Consider the following 16,534-nt stretch of genomic DNA (forward strand, 5'->3'; position numbering starts at 1 on the left):
ATTTATCCTGCCTTTATTTTTTGTCAATTCAAGGCAGCATACATACCGAAGGCTCCCACCTCCTATTTTCCCCACAACAACAACCCTGTGAGGTGGGCTGGGTTGAGAGAGGACTGGCCCAAAGTCACCCAACCAGCTTTCATGCCTAAGGCAGGACTAGAACTCACCATCTCCTGGATTCTAGCCCGGTGCCTTCACCACTAGACCAAACTGGCTGCCTAATAATAAAATATAATAAAATAAAAAATAATAAAATAAAATAAAAAATAAGGTAAAATACATCGACCGGCATAGCCAGCCCCAATCCTGGAGCAGTGTTTCTCAACCCTGGCAACTAAGATAAGTGGACTCTAACTCCCAGAATTCCCCAGCCCAGCCCAGGCTGGCTGGGGAATTCTGGGAGTTGGTCCACCCATCTTAAAGTTGCCAAGGTTGAGAAACACTGCTGTACTGTATTATGTATTATGCTGCAGCAGCCGCATAATAGGCCAATTCATCCAGTGGGGCAGGGGACAAATTTGGAGCCGCATCAATGGCAGTCTTTAAAGGGTGCCAAACATCAGACATTCATTTTGTGATGGATCTCCTTGATACGCAATCAGAGAAATTGAATTTGTTGGTCTTCGCCTTGTGGAAAAGCCGATAAAGTTTTTGACGCTGGGCGGTTTACCTTTATGGGACAATCTAGACTTGATTTGCCCTTCAAGGTCGCGGGGTGGATTACAGCGTGGCTCTCTACCCACGGGGGGGGAGGAGGTGTTTCACAATGGCCATTATGACGTCACAAACGGAGCGTTCTCTTTTTCCGACGGCTTGAAGGTTCCATCGTACCGTGAACTGCCTTGAGTTCTAAGGAGCAGGCGGCCTATAAATTATTGTAGAAGTCAATCGCCCCAAGATCAACCTGTTTAAACCATAGCAAAAATTCTCAGCGGAGCTAAAATAATGCAACTTCAACAAATGACGTGGCCCACCGTTACAGTAATAAGAACATACTCCAAGGACTAAAAGGCGCTGCTATGGCAGACGGCCGATGCACCCTGGCTACAGAGGACACCGAGAGGGAGGACCTGGAAGAAAACTCGCCGATCCGCCCCCGCCCTCGCCAGCTTGGCCAAAGCAAACTTCTTGGCTGTCTCGCTCCGCCCCTTTCTCCCCCAGCTGCATCGGCCACGTCAGCGAGAAACTCCGGTCCGGCTGCAAGCTTGACAGAGAAACGGGGGTGAGGAAGAGGAGCTGGGGGCGGGACGCTCTGCCCCCCCTCCGCCGAGGACCCTCCTCTCTCGCTCGCCGCCCTTCCTCCCGCCAGCATGGTTCTGCTCACCATGATAAGCCGGGTCCAAGACGGGCTACTTTTGGCTGCTTCCATGCAAGAAACGGAACAGGTAAGTGGGGAGCAAGAACAGGGGCACCCTGTATCCCCCCACGGCTCCAGCCTCTGGATTGGCCACCTCGGTGGTTCTTAAGTGCACTTGCGATGCCTTAAACCAGTGTTTCTCAACCTTGGCAACTTTAAGATATGTGGGCTTCAACTCCCAGAATTCTGGGAGTTGAAGTCCACATATCTTAAAGTAGCCAAGGTTGAGAAACATTGCCTTTGACTAATATTGGCATGATCCGTTGATGTAAAGTGGTGCTTCCCAAACCCAGGTAAATTACCCAAAAGTGGGTAAAAGTGGTTTTTCTTTAGGTAACGACACACGAACCCATTATCCATCACAACAGGGACATTTAAATGGACTTAAAGATTGCCACATGTACTAAAATATATTTAAAAATCTCCCCGAGCATTCCTATTATGATGAAAATCGATGAAATTACCAAGGGTAATCTGTTGAAACGACCTAAAGATCATTCAATGAGATGGTGTTTATAATATAGATACAGTAGTCCTCGAGTTATGACCATTTTGGGGGGTAACGAAGGAAAAAGTTTGGGGAGCACCGCCTTAGACACGCCGTTGTTGACAACTTTTATTGGAGAAAATGGATGGCCTTGGTTTTATTTGCTTTTTAAAACCCTGAACAGCCCATTGTGAGCAAGAAACGCAGCGAGGCTTGCTTTACGAGCACGGAAAAATAATTTGCTTGGTTTTATTTTATATCTCCCCCCTCCCCACTGGTTTATTTGCTGGCATTCTTTGGTTACTGTGGGCCTCCTTAGGCAGAGTGGCAGGAACAGAATAGCAAAGGGCATTCTATTCCTGGCACGTTTTCTCTGCTCAGAGTTCGGTTCGGACCGAAGCAAGGCTGGAGGGTCTTGCTCTTCCAAATGGGGCCCTTCGGTCTTTCTTGTGGGGTGCCAAACTGGCTTGCTGAGGGAAGAAGGCTGAAAATACTGCATTTTCTCTCTTTCTCCCGTCCCATCATCCTTCTTCCCTCGGCAAACGTGGATTTTGCTGCCAGCGGTTGTGGCCAATGGCGGTCGTTGATTTTCCAAGAGATGTAGTTGAGTGGAGGAAGGATCATGCTAACCATGCCTCTAGGACTGACAGCTCTTTGCCTCTTCCTGGGTCATAAGTTCAGGTCAGAATTACCAGTTGTGGGAAGCAGCAAGGAAAAGGGAGTCTCACTTTCCCAGATTTGGAGTTTCTTGAAGACATCCTGGCTGCTGGATAAAACAGAACGGATGGACCGACGGCCGGATCCAGTAAGGCCGTTGTGACATCCTTAGCTGTGCTGAGCATTGGATTCCTTTGGTGGGAATGTGTCAATGCGCTACCACGTGCTGGCAGGAGGCGGACTAGAGGCCAGATCAGAACTAGCTGGGTGGGCCCAGAGTAGAAGTAGGCGGGGCCATCCTCTCTTCCTTGTTCTCTTTCTTAACCCTTTTTCAGTGTTTTTCAACCTTGGCCACTTTAAGATGTGTGGACTACAACTCCCAGAATTCCCCAGCCAGCCATGCTGGCTGGGGAATTCTGGGAGGGCTGGCTGGGGAATTCTGGGAGTTGAAGTCCACACATCTTAAAGTGGCCAAGGTTGAAAAACACAACTGTTTGCTTCTTCCCATCTTCCAGAAGGATGCTTGTATGTGGAGGCAAAAGCATCTACAGGGACAGTCCAAAAGTCAAGATGGCAGTTGTCACCATGCAATGGAAGCCCTGTTTTTTGTTTTTTTTTACGGGTGACCAATGTGCCATGCTTGCCAGTCACTCTCTAAAGAAGCTGTATGGTCTCAGGAAGGTGTATGCTTAACTCAAGAAGGTGCTACAGAGCGCTCAACCCATCCCAACGCATCTCGTTGCACCCTTTCACTGCCTCCTTAGCTCAACAGGACTTTCCTGGGATTGCACGGCTGTGGGAAGCCCAGTTGCATGCCATGCTTCCTCTGAAGAACCCTTTCAGCTTTTGGCTCCGAGAGTTGGAATCTCCCCTTGTTTTATTTCCACATAACAACCCTGCGGGGTAGAGTAGCCAAAAGCGAATTCCTGGCCCAAAGCCACCTACTGCACTTCCATGGATGAGGCCGGACCTGAATCTGGGTCTCCAGAATCCAAGATCTTACCTACTGCATAATATGGACCGCCTTGGAGATGCACCGTTCTTGCCCTTCAGTGCCTTATGGGTCTTCTCACTTGAGTTTTCCCCCACAGCATAATTTTCTGATTGGGGTCTAAATACTGCAAAGGAGAATCGGTAATTTCCCTCCATCACTTAAGTTAGGTGAGATCGATCGATTGATTGATTGATTGATTGATTGATATTTCGAATTTAGATACCACCCACCTCACCACCCATCTAGAGATTGCCCTAGATTTCTCCAACCTGATGCTGTTCACACCTGTATGGGGTTAAAATTTCTCTCCTGCTTTCTGGATTACACAAAGTTCTTCTTTTTCATTCCTATCCATAGTCAAATCGGAATTTCCAAGAATATCACAGTCAAGCCAAACAGCTCTTCCGAAAACTGGGCGAACATTCGCCAAATCGGTGCTCTCTGCAGGCTGGAACGATGACTTTTCAGTAAGTGTTTCCGATTCACAGCAATGTGGAGAAGAGAATACGCCTATTCTACCTGCACTTGAAATCTCTTGCAATGCCCCCAGGTCTTGAATTATAGAAAGAAAAATGAGGGAACACACTTGATGCTCTCCCTCCAATTATCACCGGATTATAAACTCACACCAATATTTGGTAACTTTTGAAAAATAGTCAGCCGGTGCCCTTCTAGCTTAAAAAATTGCAGTGGTGAAACACATAGGGGACTGTGATCATATTTTCACCCTAAAAGACTTGGTTGGATAATCTGATCTTACTTAATTAAGCTGAGAAATGTATGTGCCAACTTTGCACAGCTCCTTTGTATGAACTGTAATTGAACCTTGAAGCCTCTACCAGCTATAGATTCATAATTGTTTAAACTGGGAAATTGCGGTTTAACACAAGCCAGGAAATTAATCCACCTTCAAACCTCAATTTAATAACCTGGCTGTTTCGAAAGCATCTTAACTGAAGCCTTCTTGTTTTATCTACTGTAAAGAAACAACAGACTCACCCACTTAAGTTTATTAATCCAAGCTATTTTCTTGGATCATTCCTGATTGATTTACTATAAAGTCCTGAGAGTCAGTTGAAAGTGGCAGTATGTAAGATGGATGGACGGACGGACAGACGGATGGACGGACGGGCAGATAGAATGATGATCCAAGCAGCTGTTCTCAGGAAAAAAAAACTACAATTTTTAAATTAGTGTCCAGTGAGCACAATATTTCCCATTGCACTGAACTCTGCAGAGCAAAGAAGAAATGAGCTAAATTCCCCTCAGTATAACTGCATGTTGTATGTTTTTAGTTTGTTTGTTTATTTCAGTGTCTACAACTGCCCATCTTAATGTCATGATTCCAGGGGGCTAACAAGAGTTAAAAACACAATATCACAATAATGTCACAATAAATACAAATTTATTCAGCAGGCAGTTGTAAACTTCAGCACCCAGGGATCTTAGCGGTTCCACATTGCAATGCCAGATATCTCCCGCTTTTGGCCAGGGAGATGAGAGAGTCTCTCTTTCCTTGGTTTTATCCAAGGTAGATTTAACTATTTCCCCCCAAACAACTAGGGTGAGCCTGCTAAGGGTCCCTACCTACTGAGGGTACGGTGGGAGGGGACCTGATGGCAGGCCTTCCCCTCTTTCAGCTTGCCCCCCCCCCCAAAGCAAGGATGGCTCTTATTCTTCCAGAAAGAGGTGAAGCTTTTAGGGATTAATTGTAACCATACCAAATGCCAATTATTTTAGTATTGAAATTGGGAAATAGATTGTGGATTTTTATTTAATTAACTTTGAATGCTGGTTTTGCACTGTGGCTATGTTGTAAATTCTGTAAGCCACCTAGAGTCTGTTAGGTTTCAGGCAGTAGATAAATCGCAGGCATGCATGCATGCATGCATGCATGCATCCATGAATGGATGGATGGATGGATGGATGGATGGATGGATGGATGGATGGATGACAGTAAGCTAATTTTTTTCATACAGAGGGGCTTTTTCAAGTGGTGGCACTCTGTTTCTGGTGCTTTCATCCCAGAGAGGGTTGCCTTGCACCACTGTGCCTTTCTTTCAGTACCATAGAAAGACCTCTTTGGTTTCCCAACGTTTGAAGGTGCAGATTTATGACAATTTAATCTCACTTTTAAGCTTTTGTGGCAGGAGAAGAAAATACCTAGAAGGTTTGAAAGGAAGTAAAAATGGCTAAGCCAGCCGAGCCAAACAAGTCTTTTGCTTGGTAATTTATGATGAACGAGAACACCAGCTTTTATGACCAGCTGACAGATTTGCTGCCAATTTTGTAAGGGGATACATAAATCAGGAGATACAGACATCGCCAGGGGTATCCTGGTGCCACTGCATGGCAAGCTTCACCCATTTTGGACTTGCGTGTGACATAATGATGTGTGACATAGCAATGCACATCCAGAAGGGGTGGGACTTGTGTCACGAGGGGTGTGACACACACACACCCCTGACATATGCTGCTGCACCCGCAAATAATTTAAAGATGTATGCAGCACGTACACAGGGAAGTTTATAAAAATTCTTGTGGATTATTGTTTCCAAACTTACATGCAGGCTTACTTCTCCCCAGATCAAAGCCCTTTTCTTCCTGTTTCACCAAATCTTTGCTGCCTTCTGCTTCATTTTGCCTACAGTTACCTGATCAGCCAGGGAGTTTGTTACCTGACACTCTGTGAAGCTACATATTCAAAAAAGTTGGCATTCTCCTTTCTGGAGGAGCTGCAAGCCGAATTCTGGGAGCTTTACGGGAAGAAGGTCTCATCGGTGTCCCGACCTTACGCCTTCATTGAGTTTGGTAGGTGTAATGGAGAACAGGGTCTCCCTTGGCCATGAATCTCATCATACAGATGTCTGTAACATGGCACCCCTGGACACCAGGGTCTCTGTCCCCCTCCCTAAGGGTCATCTGAAGGCTCAGCATGGCCCCATCTTGACTTTGTTGTATGTAGACAAGAACCGGGAACGTTTGGAATGAGCTTTCAAGGTTCTGGTGTCCTATTTGACTGCAATAAACAGCATTCCTAGAATTCTTGCCACGTCTGGTTCTTGACCTGGCTGTCTCGAAGAGCTGAGCTATCCTCGGTCTCCCACCATTTCATTGCATTGGATGATTTTCCTCCACAGGGTGCAAAATTTTATCTGCCACTGTCATCTGCCTCTTGCTCTTAAAAAAAAATTAACCCCCACCCCACCCCCCAGGGTAGTCTTCATGAAGTTGTGCTTGAGACCCAGAATCATTTTTGAGGAGTCTCTCCTGCATCTTTGTTTCTGGATTCCAGTTGCTGGCAGGGAAGAAGAGCAGGGAAAGCCTTTGTGGAGTCATGAAAGTTGGATTGACAGGATCTTGGTTAGACCACAAGCTGTCTAGATAGCTGCCAGAATGAAGGTTGCCCAACAGTGAGTGGGTTGCAGGTTGAATTGGTTTTCTGGAGAGGGGGTGTAGATTAGCAGGTAAATTCACTGAGTTCATCCCAATCATGATTTCTCACTTTTATCTACCGCTTAGGATTGCCGTGAAGATAAAGTGGGGGGAGGGGGAAGTTTACCGCCTTGACCTCCTGGAGGAACATCAGGGCTATGAATACATGCATAAATAAACTCATCCACGTTTAAGTGTGGGTTGTTTTGGCATGCCAAAAGATTGGAGCCAGACCAAGGTGGTTGCACTGTGTTTCCATTGCAATCAATGGGACTGATGTTGTAGAATTAGCTTGCCCACTGATTTCAGTGGGACAGAAGGAGAACTAAACGTAATCTTTATCCAACCCAGATTCTGTCCAGTATGTTGAGATCTTGCCAGGGTACTCAAAGTGGCAGGCTTCCCAACTTGGATGCCCTCTTGGGGGATTCTGGGAGTTAAAATCCATGCATCCACCATGACTGTAGGTCATGCCAAGCCCCAGGCAGTTGGATAAGGCCAAAGAAGGAAGAACTATGCAAATTCCAGTCGGAGTTCTTTAAGGCTCAGCTGGGGGGAATATAGAATCTTGGAATCTGCAACACTGGAAATTTCCCACCCTGATTTCCCTTGAATGTTTCTCTGAACGTTATGGAATGCTTCTTCCCAGGTTTTCTTGCCACCTGGGCTGAGTTGCCATTTTTGAGATAAGCTACCATCAGATTCTCACTTCCTATCTCTTGATTGTTTATGTCTGTTCTCCCTCCCTTTCCTTTCCTAACCACCCCACAATCTCTCATAAGTTGGTCATTACCAAGAAATTAATGAGGCCAAGGCTAGAAGGAGATGTTTCTCTGCTGCGGACCTTGTTTTGTAGAAAATCTTCCTATTGGGGGTCCAGATTGCCCTCATCTTGCTGCCTTTCCAAAAGTCAAAAAGAAGTTCTTCCAGAGGGTCTTTAATTAAGTAATTAATTAACATAGCATTAGGAGGGTTGTTATTGGGATACCATTTCATGTTAAACTAACAATCATGGTTTAAATAGTGGAGTTCTTGGGGCTCTCTGAGCTTGGTTGTTTGCTTGCAGACATTTCGTTGCCCAACTAGTTGTACCAAAAACTCCACAATTCAATCCTGGGTTGTAGATATCCTCTTATAGTGGAATGGTTTAAATAGTTTTACTATTTATTTTATATTGTTATACTGAAGGTATTCCTATTTCTATCATCGTAAGACTGTAAAAGTTTAACTAATAAATAAAATGGGAACCAAATGTTTCTTGCTCTCTTCTGTGGTGGGAGGAATGCAAGGTTGGGCCACAGCTGAGTAAGGAATCTTTTAGTGCCATGGTGGACTGGGAAAAATTTGGGGGGTGCCAGGTTGGAGAAGGTTGGTCTAGATGAAACAAAACACCTGTAATGCAAAGATGTGAATCCCCTTATTTTTCCTTATCAGACATTTACATCCAGAAGTTGAAGAAATCCTACCTAGATACTTGGTCAAAGCGTCACCTAAGCAGCATCAATTTGGAGCTCCAGGATGTTCAGAAAATCATGGTGACCAACATTGAAGAAGTTCTCCAGAGAGGGGAGGCCTTATCAGGTACAGGAGGGGGACACAGTGTATGTGGTCAGACATAGCCATCACCTGACTGAAAGGAACTTGAGGATATAGCTCCAAGGAGAGAGATGATTCTTAGAGACAAGGCTCTTGATCTTGAAGGAGTGGAAATGGAGACAGTGATTGGATGGCAAAGAGCATTGGGATACAAACTGCACACACACATACACACACACACACACACACACATAAAGGCAAGAGGGAATGATGGGGCAGGTGTCAAAGGAATTGTCTGTGAGCACGTTAGTGTCCACCAACACGATGTTGGAGATTCCAACCATAACTGCTTCTTGTACTGTGGCTTTTTCAGTAAGCAGAGAGTGGCTGAGAGGCCTTGCAAAGTCCCTTTATAGTTTTCCAGGTTCTTTCCCAATTCAGGAGCAGGAATCCTATTTCTACAGCTATCCTGGGTTCATCCTGTTTCTTGGGTTGGTGGGGCACATACAGGTAGTCCTTGTTTAGTGACCACAATTGGGACTGGCAACTCCACTAAGCACCATGGTTGCTAGGTGGAAAATCATGTGACCACAACTTGCGATTTTACTTCCATATTCTCCATTAACTCTGCTTGTTGAGAGCCGGTTGTGAAGCACATAAATGGTGACCACATGACTGTGGGATGCTGTGACTGTCATAAATGCGAGGATTGGTCACAAAGCTGGTTTTTTCCCACCATCATAACTTTGAACAGTCACTAAACGAGACAGTTTGTAAACAAGGACTACTTGTACTCATGTTTTGATTTTTTTATAATATATTGTTTCTTTGTGTAGTTGTACATTGTATCCTGTTCCAGTCCCAAAGGACTTGGCTGTTCACTACTCCCCAACAATTAACAATCAATGTTGTATCCAAATCTGATGCAGAATTAAACTTAGAAACAGCATAAAACATGGTAAACATGGCACAGAGTCCAGCAGGCATCTGTTTGCCACCCAAAAAGAATCATGTCCCAAATACCATCTGGAAAAGCTCGGTTTTAACTGCTTCCAGAAGGCCATCAAAAGTGGGAGACTGTTGAAGAATTTTGCAAGAAGGGACAAAGGAAAAAATGAAAAGAAATCAAGCTTTAGGACATTATTTGAAGGGACTAACAAAAGATTTGTATTGTCGGAGGCTTTCACGGCCGGAATATGATGGCTGGTGTGGGTCTTCCGGGCCGTGTGGCCGTGTTCTGGAGGTTTTGTTTCCTAACGTTTGGCCAGCACCTGTGACCAGCATCTTCAGAGGGCAGGAGCACAGACAGGAGCAGTTCTCTCTGTGCCCAGGATGATGCGACCCTTTTTGTGGGTATTTATAGAGATCACCGAGGGTGCCTGAAGGTGGGTGGGGCTGGGGGGATGGGGTTGGGATTGGGAAAAATACAGCCTGCAAAAGGTCAACGAACTCAGCTCAACCACCAGGACCTGTGAACAATTCACACAATGAACATGCTAATCACCCCCAGCAGCCGCTCGTTAACAACTCAGTAGAAAAAACCCTGCCTAATCCCCAGGAAGATACACACATATCTGACACCAAAACAACCAGCCACTTGTTAACCCCCCCAACCCCCCCCCACCTTCAGGCACCCTCAGTGATCTCTATAAATACCCACAGAAGGGTCACATCACCCTGGGCACAGAGAGAACCGCTCCTGTCTGTGCTCCTGCCCTCTGAAGATGCCGGTCACAGGTGCTGGCCAAACGTTAGGAAACAAAACTTCCAGAACACGGCCACACAGCCCGGAAGACCCACACCAGCCATCGTATGCCGGCCGTGAAAGCCTTCGACAATACATAAAGTTAGTTTATTTGATCAAAGTTAAAATAGATACATTGTTATTTCTGGTAACCCTTAATGGACTTTTGCTGATATCAGGAATGAATCAACAAGGTTTTAAGGATTTGTTTATACATAAGAGATGGGATATGGGAAGAAGACATCATTTTTTAAAGAGAAGGTGATAAGTTACTAAAATTGTTTACACTTCTTGTGAAGGTGGGAAGTCATTTCTTTATATATTCCTTTTTTTCTTTACTATATTCTTATTTTTTCTTTCTTTTCTATTTTTCTATTTTTTTCTTTCCTGGACTATTTTTTTTCTTTTTAGTTTGTATTAGTTTTTATCTTTTTCATTGCAATTTTTAATAAGATTACTATTAAAAAAAAACCATCTAACTTCCCTGGGGAGGCCATTCCAGGGAGCTGGCGCTGCTCCTGAACAGCAGCACTTCTGAGCCTTGGCCCCCCTCCATCCCCCGAAAGTGGGGAACCACCAGCAACTTTTCCTGGCAAGGTTGAACAGGAGGACAAACAGAGGCAACTGTGTTTTCTTGATCTTCTCTCCTCCTTCAGCTCTGGACTCGAAAGCCAGCAACTTGTCAACCCTCTCCAAGAAATACCGCCACGATGCCAAGGTCCTCAATAGCCGCTCTGCTTATGCCAAGGCTGCGGCCACCAGCCTCATTTTCGTGATGTTCCTGCTCTACGTACGCTTCTGGTGGTTGGTGTGACCAGGTGTCTCCCTCCATTCCCGAGGCCCGATGTGACTTGTGAAGGAAGAAGGGAGGTTTCTGCTTCGGGGAGAAACATGGAAACATCCCAAAACTTGCCACTCAGGACAATGTTGTTATTTTTCGCATCACCCTTTTGGCACCTCAAGGTCAACCTAGAATGGCAGCTGCGAGATGCCAAGGGAAAAGAGGACTATTTATAATGGGAAAAGGCTGGTTGGCCTGCCTTTTGTAAATTTTTTTATAATAAATTTTATTAAAGTTTACAAATGCAAAGATAAAAGACTTATGCAAACTAAGAAGAATATAAAACGTAAAGAAGAAAAAGTGAAAGGTGCAGAGAAACAGAAGAAAGAATAATAAAATTGCTGATTAGGACAAGGATGAGTTTTTACAATTTGTTTGTTGGTAAGAGATGAGATGTGGGAAGAAGAGACCTTTTTTATTGAAACATTACAGACGGTGTTAAGTTACCTTGTAAGTTACAGAAGTTGTTTATACTTATCTGGAGGGAGAGGGGACTCATTGCTTTATACATTTTTTTCTTATTTTTTTCTTTTTATTCTTTTTTCTTTCTCTGCACCTTTTACTTTTTTTCCCCTTTACTTTTTATATTCTTCTTAGTTTGACCCGCCTTTTGTAAATGAGGAGAGAGTCACTGCCTCTCACTTCTCTTTCAACAAAGGCCTGCAGCGTTTTCAACAGCTAGTGGGGTTTATTGTGGCATTGACCCCTGCCACAATAAATCTGTAAGGTTTTTTGTTTTTTAACATACCCCAAGTCTACGAGTGTATATGCTGCTATCAACAAGCTGAGCCTTCTGATCCCACCGGTGGATGTAAATGTTCCCTCCCACAATCCCCCCAATCCCTCCACACTGACATATGACATCTCAGTTGCTTTTGTTATGCACTAACTAAGTGTGTTTTTGCAAAGGAGTAACCAACACAAGGAGAAAGGTGAGGGGAGAGAAATATTTCTCACCCAGGAGCTAAGCTGAAGCCCACAGATCTTCCAGGCTGAAGGAGGAACCAAGCAGGGTGAAAGAGGAATTGAAGCAAAGGGGAAAGCTGTGGAGGAGGAGGGGAGGAGTGTAAGCTGCTACAGATCAGTAGTGTGTGACTTAAACATTTTAACTTTGAGCCCACCAAGATGTCAAAACATATAGTACAATCACGATGATATTAAGAAATTTAAAGCTGCAAGAAGTTTTAAGAGACCAGGGCTAATTGAATTAGTTGACCCTAAGGACTCTGGAAGCCTGCAGCGCAGATGGTCCATTGGCCATGCATGGTGACTGAGGATAGAGGTGCAGTATGACTTGTAAATTATGGTATGCACTTTTAATAACTACCCCCTCCGCCTCCAGCCAAGGGTTGTCCAGCTGCTCAAAAGACATCATGATCTGCACATCTACTTCCCTGGCTTAGAGGGAACACTAGGAGAGCACGTTCTTGAGAAGGTCCCAAATGCAGAGGGTTCTTCTTTTCAGGGAATGAGTTGTAAGGTGTTTCCAGATGTAGCTTTTATTACAGGATAAAACCAGGTCTCATCTGAGGACTAGAATAGGGATGGGACAGGCATTGTCTTATGTCTAGAACAACCAACTTGGGGGCTGTTCTCGTGATGCTTTTTCCACCTTCTGGCTCTCGTCAGAAAATTCCCCCCAGGGAGGAAAGATTCTGTGTTTTCCATGTTTGTGGACCGATAGCACTGAGACCTCCCAGGGGTTTTCACTGGGAGTTGAACATGGGACATGTTCGTGTGTCTAAAAAGTCAAGATGGTGGCATATGAAGAAGGGATTGGACTTTGATCGCAACTGCCATCTTGACTTTTTTGACCCACCCCATGGACACTCCTGATATTTTCACCAAGTATCCTTATTCTGGAGACAGGTATAAAGGTATACTGTATAAGGACTTAAATACATTCTGGCAACAGAAGGGAATATTTCTTCACTTCTCCCAGTCACATACCTTCTTTCACCTTTCCACAAACTGCTTCCACCTGAGGAAAATGTAATCACCAGGAACCAAATTCAGTTTGAGGGAGTTTTAGCTTTACTTTGTGACTCTAGGCTTTTGCACAATGAGTATAATTGGTAACAATATTCCAATCTTTAGACAACTCTACCTGACACATTCTCAGTGGAAGGTGAGCTGAGTTGCATCAATACACGATGGAATTACAAATCAGAAAAATGGGATGGAAGGTTTGATTGAACGTTCTAGCTTGTGATTATCCATTTCCATCCTACATCTGCTTTTTCTAGCTGGAGAACCTCCATATATGTTCGACTTCAACTTCCAGAATTCTCAGCAGCCTAAATTGGAAGGTTATGCAATCCTTCACTGCACCTCTGGAAAAGAGGCCAACTCTGAAGACTTAGCCTGTATCTTAAGTCCCTCTGAGTTTGAAGAGACTTCCAACTCAGTGGCTATATACTGACCTTTCCCATTCTGCTGCTTGCCAGATGGGCTGGGACCTTGCTGCCAGGATCACCAGCCATATTCTGACAGTTGAAGTCCAACACATCTGGAAGATGTTCTGGGGAAGATTGTCTAGCAAAGTGTGATGAACTGCCCTCTATATGCTTCAGATGTTATAAGATGACCTTAGGATCCAAGTCAAGTTGTATCACATCCCCACATGTCACAGCAGAAACATCTGGAGTACTTGATGTCACTGCTGGAACATCTTCATCTCTCCACATTGCCCCTGGGTATTCCACCCTGCACACTTCACTGGGGAAAGCTACTTCTTTGGCCAAGGCAGTCATCGCTGACCCACAGTGTCCTCACATAGAGGGCGAGGAGTCACTCCACTGCCTGCCCCATGGCCTCTTCTGACGGGATAGCCTCCTTGAAAGATCCCTCGTTCTCTGGAACAGGAGTTAGCTGGGAATGGTTGGGTGGGCGTGGCCATCTGTGCAATTTGAATGAAGGCTGTGGGCGGGGCCTGTGTGGTGAAAGCTGACCAGTCCCATGAGAGGGGCAGGGTCTGTCCAAGAGGGAGAGGATGTCGTGGTGCAAGCGCTCCAGTGCCACATCTTTGGGGAGACGACCCATATGATCTCGGAGGTTCCGCTTGGCGCCATGTTGCAGAAGAAGACACACCACTTGGTAGCTTCCCTCCCGGGCAGCCAGGAACAGCGGGGTCTGTGCCTGCAGACAGAGTGAAATGGGACAGGTAAGACAGGCCTGCATGATCTGGGACCAGTTCTGTTCTCAGATGGTCCACTGGCCTTGTTCTCCGACTGGTAGAGACTTGGAAAAAAAATCTGAAGTCGCCTCTGTGGGAAATATTACTGTCAGATGCCTTGTTGTCTGCCAAGCCTAACCTCAACGATCTAGAGATAAACCCCACCCCTGTTATTTGTCTCCAGCAACTGGTTCGTAGAGATGCACCTGTCCCCGTGCTCAGGTTTCATCAAACTGCCCCGTTTTGCCCAGCATAAAGGCCGCTCACTCCATTATGGTTTTCACTGCCATCGTGTTCACGTTGGCATGGTGCCAGGCTAGGTAAGGATTGTGCGTGTTGAATTTGAGTGCCACTGGCAGCTATCAGGCTGGGGACAAATGAATTCCTGTAGTCTCACCTCCATTCTATGATGCACTTGGGCTTAAGCAATTTTATTGCACGACATTTGTGCTAAAAGTTCTAAACAGCCAAACTTTGAATTTGTTCGTCTGCAGGAAAGGACTGTACCGTCAAGCAGAGCACGCCATCCCAGTTAGCCCAAGGGCAGGGAACTTGTAGTCCTTCAGCTACTGCTGAACTACACCTTCCCAAAGCCCCAGACAACATGGCCTGTGGCTGGAAATTCCACAACCAACCACCTCCCCATCCCTGAGTACTGGAGAAGGGAACAGATCCAACTCTGCCTCAAACCCTGTTCACTTGCTACTAGTGCTAAGCCTGTCATCTCCACTTTGTGGCAATCCAGATATGTGGGGCTACAACTTCCATCATTCCCAGCTAGGATGGTGTAGGTGTGAAAAAAGTTAAGAAGTACACTCTGGGGCAAGGCAGCTTCCTTCGTACTCTAATGTTTTAAAAACTTCCTCCAGATTGAGAAAACAGCTTCTACCCCCATGAGCATTTGAGGAGTTCATTTGGAATCTTCACCAGTTGGTAGCCTTCTAGAGATGGATCCACCAGAAGGAGCAAACGCACATTACCTGGTTGTCCAGAATGTCCTTGTCAGCTCCATTTCTGAGCAGAACGAGGGTGGCTGGAATGTTGTTGACTGCTGCAGCCCAGTGGAGAGCGCTCTTCCCTGTGGGACAACCAAATCCAGGGATGAAGCAAAGAATGTGAGTCTAGGATGGTGGATGGGAAAGTGGACTTGATTCAGTAGTAGTGGGCAAACCGTCTCTGAACTTTTTCCTTCCATGACTTTAGGGAATTCTGAGGAACACTGGAGTCCTGCTCTGGATTCTAAAGTGTATTCTTAGGTAATAAGTGGATGGTGGGGGAATGGTAGCCCTTAGATTGACCTTTCTCAGCCTGGTGTCCTCAGAGAGGTTGGCCTTCAAAGGCCACAGTTCCTAGCCAGCATGTCTGTTGGCTAGACCTCCAACTTGATACCCTGCAGATGGGTCTGGCTTCAAACACCATAATGCTAGCCAACCACAATTGCAGGCTAAGAATTGGGAGAACTGAACAGAGACTCTCCTGCTCTGTTCTCCTAAAACTCTACTGGGCCAGTCCCATGTTTAAAGACAGGAACCTTCAAAATAATTGAGGAGGGTGTTACATAGACAAGGGACAGGGTTTGTTTTCTGCCCCAGAAGACAGAATGAGATTTAATGGCTTTACATTATATATTTATTCACCACATTGATAGACCAACCCATCTGGCTGACTAGTACTAGTAATAGAAAATGAAGAAGCTTCTGGGACTTCAGAATTCAAACAGACAAGCACCTGCCACACAACACCCCAGACTTAACAAGTGTTGATAAGAAAGACAAAAAAGTCTGTATAGTGGACACTGCAATACCTGGAGGCAGCAGAATGGAAGAGAAAGAACTGGAGAAAATCACAAAATATAAAAACCTGCAAACAGAAGTAGAACGACTGTGGCAAAAGAAAGCAAAGATGGTACCAATAGTTATAGGCGCCTTGGGTGCAATCCCAAAACATCTGGAGCCCCACTTGAAGACCATCGGCATTGACAAAATCACCACCAGTCAATTGCAAAAGGCAGCTTTACTTGGAACACCTTATATCCTGTGACAAAACCTCTTGACACCATTCCCAGGTCTTTGGGAAGGACTCAATAGGTGGATAAAAATGCCAAATCCATTCTAAACATCTGGCTGACCAACCATAACAATAATAATAATCTGATAACACAACACATAAGCTCCTCTAATCACTGTAGGGCCAAAAAGCCCATGGTAGTAAGACTGTTTTAGGGCCTTCCTGAATGCAAGGATGGTAGGTGTTAATCACACCTCCTGGTATATCGCATAATATGGAGGCTACTACCAAGAGAATCTGA

The 16,534-nt window shown here is 45.2% G+C and overlaps 2 protein-coding genes across 2 annotated transcripts in view; one reads left to right on the forward strand and one right to left on the reverse strand.

Moving 5' to 3' along the window:
* The first annotated feature begins 994 nt into the window (after positions 1 to 994).
* On the forward strand, positions 995 to 11,536 carry LOC103060873 (vesicle-trafficking protein SEC22b-B-like). The gene is made up of 5 exons (XM_007430299.4): positions 995 to 1,385; positions 3,853 to 3,962; positions 6,146 to 6,306; positions 8,365 to 8,511; positions 10,867 to 11,536. The coding sequence occupies exons 1-5, from the start codon at positions 1,311 to 1,313 to the stop codon at positions 11,022 to 11,024; spliced, it is 651 nt and encodes a 216-aa protein (XP_007430361.1). The 5' UTR covers positions 995 to 1,310; the 3' UTR covers positions 11,025 to 11,536.
* Positions 11,537 to 12,319: 783 nt separating this feature from the next.
* The window catches only part of NOTCH4 (notch receptor 4), a 54,726-nt gene continuing 50,511 nt past the window's right edge, over positions 12,320 to 16,534 (reverse strand). The window contains exons 25-26 of the mRNA XM_088128641.1: positions 15,207 to 15,304; positions 12,320 to 14,189 (exon numbers count right to left, since the gene is read on the reverse strand). Coding sequence (XP_087984767.1) covers positions 13,842 to 14,189; positions 15,207 to 15,304 — 446 coding nt within the window. The 3' untranslated portion in view covers positions 12,320 to 13,841. The remainder of the gene's footprint in view (positions 14,190 to 15,206; positions 15,305 to 16,534) is intronic.

The sequence above is a fragment of the Python bivittatus genome, unplaced genomic scaffold (genome assembly GCF_059951505.1).
Source record: "Python bivittatus isolate LINGU-HERP-01145 unplaced genomic scaffold, Pbiv_v1 ctg000800_np1212, whole genome shotgun sequence".
NCBI lineage: Eukaryota > Metazoa > Chordata > Lepidosauria > Squamata > Pythonidae > Python > Python bivittatus.